Genomic DNA, 11,724 nt, shown 5'->3' on the forward strand with positions numbered 1-11,724 from the left:
GGCATTCTCGTATGCAAGCTTGAACTTTTCCCTGGAAGCTTTAAGCTCTTTTTTGGAATACATTTCAAATGTCTTGATGGCATTCAGCAAGGCTATAGCGTCGTTCATGTGGGAATTAGAAGCATGGTCTATGGATGCTTCGATTGTGGCCAGGGAGTTTGCTTGTCTCATAGTGGAAGATTCTGCTGTATCAATCTCGAATGATTGACACCGAAAGATGGATTGATATAGTTCGTTGATGCCGTCCTGCAGAAAGAGAAGACTACTCAACAAATCCTTTCTCGCTAATCCATCCAGTTTCGTCTTAATACCATCGAGCTCTCCCGTAATCAAGCGTCGGCATTCTTCGAACGAGATATCTCCATCTTTCAGACGTTCCGAAAGTTCGCCTCGAGCCCTGTTCGCTAAAAACCCGAAGCTAAGTTTTAAAACACCACCTACGATTTCGGTCATTTCAGTGCAGCTAATACGGTGTTAGGCTTGCGAACGTCCTTTATATAATAAGTGATCACGTGTATTTCTTTAAGGTTAATTCATTGGCGGAAGTGTGTTCAGGATGAAGACAAATTTTGGAGACTCTTAGAGCCTTTGCTTTGAAGGAAACCGCGTTTCAATTGTTTTGAACTTGCGGATAAGCGTCAGACAAGATGCCCACTTGATTGAAATCGGCATGCTCTCATGTAGGACGTTTTGTAACCTCCCAATATGAAGACCGGAATTCATTTAAACTTTCGTGACTAAGGATACAGCAATATTCAGGAAAAACAAAGCTTTTAAAATGAACTTTCTAGGTCGTTTTATTTGCTCTCGTGATTGACTTTACAGACCGACACAATAAAGAAGCTACGTCATCCCTGTTTTCGCGATAGTTCGATATTTTTAGTTTGCCGGCACAGTTCCGTTTATGTGAAGACAACGGAGCTTAGCGCTTGTAATATCAGCGAACGCTTTGATTTCGTGAAAAAATAGCCCGTAAAACTCTCAAAATGATTTAGTTCGAGGAAAATGATCTCAATAACACTTTAAATTGTTATTTTATAGTAGAGGTTCTCATAATGAAACCCAGTCGAAAGTATTAACGGTCTTTTAAACGGTTAATGATGTAACAGGCAGTCGGGAAACGAAAATGCGGGGAAACGAAAATGCGTGGAGACGAGATAAGGAGAATACCTTCGCTTGTTCTTAGTACAGTGCAAAGCCGTCGGTGACACAAATTTCGAAACCGTAGATACTCAGTCGCATCATTGATGCATGGTCAGTCCCATCATTTAACTCGATCTCAGGTTGCTTGAACAACCTTATTAACGACAAATATACACAGAAAATAAACCAAACCCTCAAATAACCCAAATAACTAACCAAAAGGTCAATTTCACTGGTTCAATTCGGGACTGTAAATACGAAAAAAAGAAAAAACAAAGTGGTTAGAGGCAGCATTCAAACACAGGTATCACAAGATTTGACTGGACTGCAATGCATCGATGAATAGCCCACTAGTTTAAATATATGTTGGTCAATTAATTGCAGTGTTCTAGCAACTTGGGATCGAGTTAAATGATGCGACTGACCGTCAATATGATACCGAGTTCGACTGTCTGCGGAATCGAAATTAGCGTCGGCGACATTTCCCGTTGCAGGCACGTGAGCCGCTTACTTGGCTGAAAGAACAGCTCTTCCTGAGAGGCGGATAATTTCCGAGTGTGCGCCTAATTTATATGCCAATAAATTTAAATCAAAGTTAGCATGATACCTCTGACAAATTCCGTTAGAATGCTACAAAAGGCTCAGTAGTCTAACTAGCAACCGAAGCGAAGACGACAAAGGTCGAAGAGACATGGCTCCAAGGGTGAGCCAACATAAAAAAACAAGGAAAAGGGTGTATTCTGTATCGGAAGTCTATTCAATAGGGAGTCACGTTTATAGAAATGACATGCAAACGAGTTTCAAAAATTTTCCCGCTATTTTTCTTGCTGTTGTTGCAAAAATATACAAATTGTCCGTTTCGTACTGATACTATAAAATGAATTTTACGTTGGACTGAATACCGCAAATGAAAAGACTTAAAAGACATCTTAAGATAAATAAAATTCATTCTACTTTATGTTAAAATTTAAGGCTAAAATTTAAAAAAATATTCGCTTTGTCTTAATGGTCTCCGCGGCTTATTTACTTGTCGTTTTTGTGTGTATTTTTGTCACTCGTAGATCGTAATTTAGTCCGATATAGTAAACAGAACATAACATGGTTTGCTCGAAGATTTGGACTTTTATTTTCGTTACATAAAATCCATATCAGTTCAGGAGCCGAACTGTGTAATATCCTATAAATATTTCACAATGTAAATAATGATTTCATTCGCATTGAAGATCGCCTATAGATTTATAGTTATTAAGTCAAAACATGTTTCCTATAAAAAATTATTTCACATGCCTTTTTTTTAGTTTACTTAAGTCATTTTCTGGCGTGTTTTCTTGGCGTTTTTTCCTGGCTTTTACGTCATCCAAGCTTTGATTGCTGTTCCACTGAGCAGAATACAACGGAAATTGCAATTTTATAATCGCTCTAAGCCTCTATATAACAACATGATTATATGCGGTAAATTACGAAATATAGTCTCGCAATTCCTGTATCATTTTTGGCAGTTTGTTTCATTATTACTATTACTCAGCGACATTGTGAAGAGGTCAAAAAGTACGGGTTTAATAGATATATAACAAAACGTGTCGTTTCTACGACAACCATGCATGCATTATACCATATCAGAGCTATGAAAAAACGCAGTGGCGTAGCCAACACGATAATTGGGGGGCCCATATTCATATATTAGTGATACGCACTGATGATTGATTTCTTTTCAAACTATCTTTACAGTCTGTTAACATGAATATATGAATATATATGGCCCGCAATTATCAATGTTGGCTACGCCACTGAAAAACGCCATAAAAAGATTTAAGACCTAGTAAATGATATTCCTTTTGTACTTGGTATACGATATCAAATTTCACCGATTATCATAACGTCATTTTATTCAAATCGTTGCAGTAATAAAGTCTGTCTTCCGCTCCAACGCTGTATCGTCATAATAAAACTTCATTTTGAACACTTTGTCCTCATCAGCTAAATCTGTTTTTCACGAACGAGGAATTAGATATTACAGTGAATATAAAGAGATAATAATAAAACTAATAAAACACGTTACATGAAATAACAGACCGCATTTAGAAAAAAGAAGTGAATCCGTTTCAGATCATATCGTGTAAATCCGTTTAACGAATTAAGACAATTTGCTCTTTTACCGTTAGTAGATAAACTGTTCCATAATATACAACCATTATATTCGAAACGTCTTTTACAAAACTCATTTTTATATACTATAAAGAAATTAAAAAGTCCACATATATATATTTACTATTTCTGCGGTTATATAAAGTGCTATATTCGTTTTACAGAGTAGAAACAAAATGACTCTTTTAAAGTTGGTGCCGTTATATAATTTAACAGCTTTTATAGCTACACGAAAACAACTTTATATTATTTTTAAACCTTTGATGTCAATTTTCCGAAGCTAGTTTATATCTTCCTCAGTTCCTCTTATCGTATCTTAGTTCTAGCTATGCAAATATCAACCTCGTACCCAGGTCTTTTGGGGAGGGAGGGTTAGGGCTAAGTGGAAAAAATGCTTCAAAATCCAAATTCACGTACTCCGGATAGGCGAGGATGCGTTGCGCGAAACGGCGGAACTTAGCGTTAATTGGTGCTTAAATCTGATTAAATCCACTTAATTAAATCAGCACGCGCCTAAAAACAAGGTAGCTACTACATACAGGGTGTAACAAAACACCATACTTATTTGTAATGGTTGTACAACTGATTACGCGTTTGTGAATTGAAAATACGTTTCCATGCGTGGGGTACTATCAAAATAAGCACACGAAGTAAATTGAAATTAGTTCGATTACGAATATCTCAGCTATATAACAACTCATTTATATACGGAGTTTTAGACGGAATTGTGTTTGCTCATATACGTTTAAAACAAGAAGTTCTCTTTGTAGACTTAGTTCTCAATAATTCTCATAAGTTTAATCCACTTTTTTTTCTTATTTTGATAACCCTAGGAAACGTATTTTCGAATTCCAGAACCCTAATTAGTCGCACAGCAATTGAAATTCTAATGTATGATCTCGTGCATACAAATTATGGTAGTTTGCAGTTTTTTTTCAGTACACACCTTTAGTATTGCATTCGCGTGACTAATTTCCTGGTAGGAAACTGAGAAAAGCCGCTTCTTTTACACCAACTAAAGCAACTATACTATTGGGGATTGGGATGAGACACTATACCAGCGTCCTCGATCCATCCCCAGCGAGAGCGCCGCTATATAAATTCTTAGAACTTCAGATGCGGCGCTTAATCGTGGGCGGCGCTTAATCCGGGGCGGCGCTCATTTGAGGGTGGCACTCAATCGAGTAAATACGGTATCTATGATTTCATCTTGAAATTAGCGAGGCGTTCACTCAATATATGTGTTATATAATATTCTGCTTAAATACATTCATTGGCGTGGGAAAAGATGATATAAGCGGTATTCAGGAAGCCATTTCAAAGTGATAACATGCTTTTCTTCAGAGCAGACCTGGATTTCTTACAACCCGAGGGTTGAAGATACTCCCGTGTTATCAGCCTTAGACATACAACACTTGAAGATGAGAGGGAAGCCTGAAAACAATGGGAACCTGATTCTGTTGATTAGTTAACGAATGCTTCCTGACGTTATTTTACTGTATTTTGACGCTCTAAAGTTTCAAATATGGCCTTAGTCCACGTACACACAATAGGTATATTGTAAAAATATTTCAACATAATCAAATAGTTCGATATCCATTTGAAATCATGAATCTAAGTGAATTGGTAATGATACACTACTTATCAGCATTGGTGGACTGGCCGATCTTGTTGACACAGGCAAATTTTGACTACGGACACAACCGAAGTCTGAACTCCACTATAATCAACTTCTCTATATTTTAAGCTTACAAGCAATTGACGCACAAATATTTCATATCTCTCTATTTGTTACGTTATAGCTGGATATGAAACTATATCTTGTCGATGACAAAAGAATGTTAAGCTTTTATTTGAATTCAAAATATACAGTTTGTTCAAGGCAGGCTATAAATGTTTAGCCTTTAAATGAGTTTTTCTTCTGTCGAAGCACACCCATTGCTTCTACAGGATCATTTGTACCGCAGTATTCCTGAACAGATTTCTCTCTATAGGATGTTCAAAAAACCCATCGTTATACAAGGATATAATGCAATAGGGGCCTGCATGCACAACTGTACTGTTTGTTGTGTTAAAGCGGTAGTGTCTTGATCGTTTTTAAACTTTTAAATCTGTTCTGAAAAGCCTTAATTTCCCAGCCAAAGCCTTGAAGTATGTTTTTACAAAGTCATATTGGTTATTATTACATTTTGGAAATACGAGTTCTCAGAAATTTTGTCAAGGCAAGGAAGAGGTCATTTAACTTACTCTGAAGCCATTTTAACTTACCTAACTCTCATAAAAGGATTGTATCCATTTTCCTCAGCCAAAGTTGAGGGAACTGTTGCATTTTTTCCTGCTCTTTGAGCCTTGAAATACAGTACATGCTGTTGCTTAAACCCAGACCAAAAAGCTGGTTCGATGGCAGTATACAATTTACTTACCTTGCACCATTCCAACTTGTTCGTTAAGCCTGTATTGTTTGGTTCAACATGCTGGGCAAAAACAAGCGACTGAACAGAATACTCGTGACCACAGTAGACGGACTAAATAGGTTCATAAATAAGTTTATTGTTCTTTTAAAACATTTCAAAGTCTCTGATTGGCTAATAGCTGTGAGGAATATCGTTATGTCCAACTAGTGGTGTTGCAACGTAGGGAATAAGACATGTCTTTTTAATAACATGTGACAAATAATCGGTCACTAATATTGGTTGACTATAAAGCTAATATCCTTTACTTACTTGTTATGTTGTCGTTCGTGCAATTAATCAGTCAATCTCTTCGAATGCATTCAAAACGTCAAAGAAACTTAACTTATTCACTTATTGTTTTAAGTAAAAGTTATATTTTTCTAGAAACTTGATTCAATCAAAATGACCCTTTTTGTACTTTTAAACACTCACTGTAGCTGGAGGTAGTTTTCCGAGAATTTCAATCAACGCCTGATACATTTGTTGTTGTGTTCCTTCGAAAAACTTGCCACAACCCGACAGAAATAAAGTGTCACCTAAAAGACATTGAATGTTGCAAAAAAACATTGTTTGTGGCTAATTAACTGCTAATTTATTTTATGGCCTTTTTATTTGTAATATGTCCTGAACTCTATATAAACTGAAACGTTAACTGCTTTAGCCCCACCAATAATTTTTCCCCACTTAGTCTTTAATTTCGAATATTTTTTAGTTCGCCCAAATTTACAAGCAATACAAGCGCTAAAATGCTGGAAACTTTACATAGGGCAAGCATTTGACCATTAAAACAGAGTGGTTATCCATTTCAAAATATTTGACATCATAACCAAAGCATGGTTATATTGTTTAATGTTTGTATATGAGCGCCAAACATGCTGGAAACTTTACATTGGACAAGCATTTGACCATTAAAACAGCGTGGTTATCCATTTCAAAATATTTGACATCATAACCAAAGCATGGTTATATTGTTTAATGTTTGTATATGAGCGCCAAACATGCTGGAAACTTTACATTGGACAAGCATTTGACCATTAAAACAGCGTGGTTATCCATGTCAAAATATTTGACATCATAACCAAAGCATGGTTATATTGTTTAATGTTTGTATATGAGCGCCAAACATGCTGGAAACTTTACATAGGACAAGCATTTGACCATTAAAAAAGCATGGTTATCCATATAAAAAAATTTGACATAATAACCAAAGCATGGTTATATTGTTTAATGTTTGTATATGAGCGCCAAACATGCTGGAAACTTTACATAGGACAAGGATTTGACCATTCAAACAGCGTGGTTATCCATTTCAAAAAATTTGACATCATAACCAAAGCATGGTTATATGACTTATATCGTTTAATGTTTGTTATGAACGCCAAACATGCTGGAAACTTTACATAGGACAAGCATTTGACCATTAAAACAGTGTGGTTATCGATGTCAAAATATTTGACATCATAACCAAAGCAAGGTTATATTGTTTAATGTTTGTTATGAGCGCCAAACATGCTGGAAACTTTACATACTATGTATTATTTTCCATTAATCCTTAAATTGAGAGGCATTTGCGGCGATTTCAGAGACCTATATTTCAAAATTTTCCTGGACTCTCCTAGCAGGCGCGCGGTTCCGAGTCCCAGCAATACGAAAAACGCTCCGCGGTCCCTGTAACCGCCATTTTGGAATCCAATTTTGAAGCCAAGTTAAAAGTGCACGGAGCAGGGTTTCCACAATGCAAGCAATTGACAATCGCTTGAAAGACTGAATTACCGTTCCAGTTCACATATTGAGTTCGTATACCTGTAAAAACAGCTCCGGGTTTGTCCACGTCAGCAGTGACGTAATAACAAATATGACCAGCGGTATGGCAAGGTGTAAAAAGGCATTTAATATGAAGGTTGCCAATCTATAAACCGAAATTTATAATGTAAACAAATTTGCCATGGTTCAAAACTTCTCGCAAGTCAGGTCACACCTTTAACTCGTCATTGTGCTTCACTTTCTTTGTCAAAGCCCCAATTCTATCGTCGCCACCATACACAGGGAGCCCAGGAACGAGCTTGGCAAGTTCTTCATTCCCTCCCGCGTGGTCCCTAGATAATTAAATTGCAAAAGCATTATCAAAATCAGAAGGCTGAAGTGTCTAATTTTAGGCAAAGCCTTTTTTGTTTGGCAATTTTTCGTCCAAGAATTGTAGTCTCTCCGCAGTCATAACGTGCTTGTTCAGGTGGCTAAGTTCACCTTCAGCTTGCCACGTCAAATTAATGTTTTTCTCAAAAACCCCTCACGGCTCACAACCTCCCACCATTTCACTTAAAGCTTGGCATGTTAGTTATTTCGAGTTTTAACTGGCTTGAAGATATCGCTAAGCCTAGCATTTTTCAGATTGAAAAACAGAAGAAAAAATAGAGAAAAATATACCGAATTTCTCTGCCCATCCAGCGATCCTAACACTTACATTTATTATGCCACACTAAAACGTGGAAACAATGTTTTTTTCAGGTTTGCCCCAGCTCACATCAAAACATCATAAAAAAGCTTTTATTGCTAACACAGCCTATACATCGAGACCTACCAATGGTGATGCGTGGTCAGCGCACTTTTCAATGATACACCTTCCTTCTCCACAGCTTTTAGAACCTGGAAAGGGCAGATGGCAGTTGTGATTCACATGGTAGCATGAACACAGGTTCATGTTAGAGAGATGCATATCAGATTGGTGCTCATGTCAGAGTCAGTCAGACAGGTGTTTATATTAGGGAAGTGTCTAAATTAGAGGTATTTATATCAGAGAGGTTTATATCAGAAGTTCTGTTTACATTAGAGAGTTTTATAATATGAGAAAGGCATCTATACTAGAGATATTTATATTGGAGAGATATTTATATTGGAGAGCTATCCATACTAGAGAGGTACTCATTTTCTAAAGGAGAATACATTTGGGAGTTGTGAAACCTTTCTCATCATAGAGAGGTGTTGATCCCTAAAAGAAAAGGTTTGTTCTACCGTTTTTGGTTCAACTGGGTCAACAATGGCAGCTTCCTTGGTCTTCTCATCAATAATCAAGTACATAAAGTTATCTTGTAGGGCTGGAAGCACCTGCACTCGCATACTACCATGATTGACGCTCTTGATGCTTGAATGCATTCTCGTCTGAGTTGACGTCCGACAATTTTGAGTTAAATGTAGCAGTCCTAGAAAAAACCCCACAGAATCAACGAGACACTGTTTCCTAATTCACAAGAAAAGATGTCAATGATACAAAACTCTTCAGATCTACACAGATCAAGACATATTACACAGATCAAATAACTATGCAAACTAAGTAAAACTTTCAATCAGTAATCTATTATCTTTCTTTATTTTCATAAATCATATTTAACTAAATTAAGGGGAGGTGTAGCAGCATCTTCTAACAACTTCCATAAAATGAGTATATAAGAACTGCCTAAAATAGACAAAAACACTTCATGGCTTAAACCAATGTAAAGGTTTTATACATAGAAACATTTTTGTCCATCAAAATTCTTCCCGAGAAGTCTCTTAAGTCAAAGAAGTGATCTTTACAAACATTGGCAGTGGTTTTGGGGGAAGAGGGGGAAGAGAAGAGGTAAAGGGGACTCTTAGGGAAATTTATAATGAAGTCATTCTACTGATCCTTAAAAGACCAAAATTACCAGTACTAATATTTTTACCAAATTCTCACCAATATTTGCTGAAGTCCACAGATTTGACTGAGCTGCTTTCCTGATTAAAACGCGGATAGTTAGACCTACAAACATTACCACTGTTCACCAGATATGGGAACATTTGTATCACTCCCCACCCGTTTCGTCTGTTTCCATACGGCTATTAGCCGGTAAAAAACACCCCAAACGGACGGGCTGTCAGCCGTGTAACGTACGTCTGTTTGTACGCTGAGTTCTGCCAATTATAGTTTCTACAGAAATTCTTTACCTAAATCTGAAGTTAAACGAAAAATTACGTTTATAATTTTAAAGAATGAAGTGGTAAGATACTGAACTTTAGAAGTACATGAGATTCTGCTGGAAAATGCGAATATTTTTATTTGTTATGAATTTAATTCTGGAATAAACGACGCCATCTTTTACAATTACAAGATTCTAATAATGTTTCTTTGGGCTATGAGTCAGTCAATTGGAAAGAGTTTACTCTTATAACAGTTTTTAACAGTTTTATTGTGGTATTTTTCTTTAATTTTTCAAAGTAAGGCAATTTTGTTAGGCATCTGGCTTGATGATATAACTAGTATGGGGTACATATTTATTTTGGTTTCTTTATATCAATGGTTTATATGAATTATGCAACTTTGCAATGATTTATAGGTAAGGACTGCAGAAACTGTAGGTCAAATTATATCAAATATGTACCATCTAAGTGATATTTGCTGATATGTGTAAAAAAGTTGCCTAATTCAAGCCTTCTGTTCCTGTAGTCATTCATCATCATGATGGTCTCACAGAAATGGAGAAGGTTGCTCAGCCTACAAGGTTTTTACAAGAAAGTAATGATGATGAGATACATGAGCAAATTATATTTTCTGAAATAGAGGATGAAGGATTAGACGAGAGGATCAGTGAAGTTGATAGCACAACTCCTTATCAAAAAGCCCAGAGAAAACAAAAAGGCTTAGGATGATATCAGAACAGAAATGTTCACTATAGAACTGATCATGGAAGTAGAGATACTTGTAGCATACTTCGTCATGCAAGAACCATGCATATGCAAAATAAAAGCTATGGTACTTGCATGTATATATATGTTATTGACATATATGTGTCAATAAATGTTGAGAAGTATTTTAATGATTTTATTTTTATCCACAGGCATTCTTAGTAATTGTAGTGTGGACTGTGCAATCTTCCTCAGATTGTTCACCTATTGCAGTTTGAAGATACAAGCAAAGAGAAATTTTCAAATAATGTCATATTTCTTTAATCCTATCCTTTCTGTTATGCAAAATATATGTAATAAATAAACCATTGGGTGTGTAGTGGTGGTATATTGTTATCGATATTGTTCTTGAAAAAGCCTTTAATGCAACCATAACAAAACACCATTAATATTATAACTATAACATTTAAAACACTGCATGTAGCTCTATAACATATACCTATGCTGTATGGTACATGGTGTATAAATGCTGATATTACATAGTTTGCAGCATGAAATCATATTCAAGGCTGGAAGCCGTATAACGTACGTCCGCTGTATGGTATATGGTGGTTGAATGGTGATATCAGAGAGTTTGCAGCATGAAATCATATTCACGGCTGGCAGCCGTATAACGTACGTCCGCTGTATGGTATATGGTGGTTGAATGGTGATATTAGAGAGTTTGCACCATGAAATCATATTCACGGCTGGCAGCCGTATAACGTACGTCCGCTGTATAGTATATGGTGTATGAATGGTGATATTACATAGTTTGCAGCATGAAATCATATTCACGGCTGGCAGCCGTATAACGTACGTCCGCTGTATGGTATATGGTGTATGAATGCTGATATTAGAAAGTTTGCAGCATGAAATCATATTCACGGCTGGCAGCCGTATAACGTACGTCTGCTGTATGGTATATGGTGGTTGAATGGTGATATTAGAGAGTTTGCAGCATGAAATCATATTCACGGCTGGCAGCCGTATAACGTACGTCTGCTGTATGGTATATGGTGGTTGAATGGTGATATTAGAGAGTTTAAACCATGAAATCATATTCACATCTGGCAGCCGTATAACGTACCTCTGCTGTATGGTATATGGTGGTTGTATGGTGATATTAGAGAGTTTGCAGCATGAAATCATATTCACGGCTGGCAGCCGTATAACGTACGTCTGCTGTATGATATATGGTGGTTGAATGGTGATATTAGAGAGTTTGCAGTATGAAATCATATTCACGGCTGGCAGCCGTATAACGTACGTCTGCTGTATGGTATATGGTGGTTGAATGGTGATA

The 11,724-nt window shown here is 36.6% G+C and overlaps 1 protein-coding gene and 1 long non-coding RNA gene across 2 annotated transcripts; one reads left to right on the plus strand and one right to left on the minus strand.

Annotated features, from left to right (window-relative positions):
• Positions 1-5,124: 5,124 nt before the first annotated feature.
• On the minus strand, positions 5,125-9,558 carry LOC114529176 (hydroxyacylglutathione hydrolase, mitochondrial-like). Its single transcript, XM_028550944.1, has 9 exons — positions 9,451-9,558; positions 8,751-8,938; positions 8,320-8,384; positions 7,720-7,837; positions 7,545-7,650; positions 6,174-6,277; positions 5,712-5,813; positions 5,557-5,636; positions 5,125-5,276 (listed from the first exon to the last, which is right to left on the minus strand). Exons 1-9 carry the CDS (start codon positions 9,524-9,526, stop codon positions 5,186-5,188), a joined length of 930 nt encoding a protein of 309 aa, XP_028406745.1. The 5' UTR covers positions 9,527-9,558; the 3' UTR covers positions 5,125-5,185.
• A 36-nt stretch (positions 9,559-9,594) lies between these two features.
• On the plus strand, positions 9,595-10,760 carry LOC114529177. The gene is made up of 3 exons (XR_003687586.1): positions 9,595-9,754; positions 10,201-10,506; positions 10,592-10,760. It is a non-coding gene; the product is annotated as an uncharacterized LOC114529177 (long non-coding RNA).
• The last annotated feature ends 964 nt before the right edge of the window (positions 10,761-11,724 follow it).

The sequence above is a fragment of the Dendronephthya gigantea genome, unplaced genomic scaffold, assembly GCF_004324835.1.
Source record: "Dendronephthya gigantea isolate DGI-Jeju-01 unplaced genomic scaffold, DenGig_1.0 000053F, whole genome shotgun sequence".
Classification (NCBI taxonomy): Eukaryota; Metazoa; Cnidaria; class Anthozoa; order Malacalcyonacea; family Nephtheidae; genus Dendronephthya; species Dendronephthya gigantea.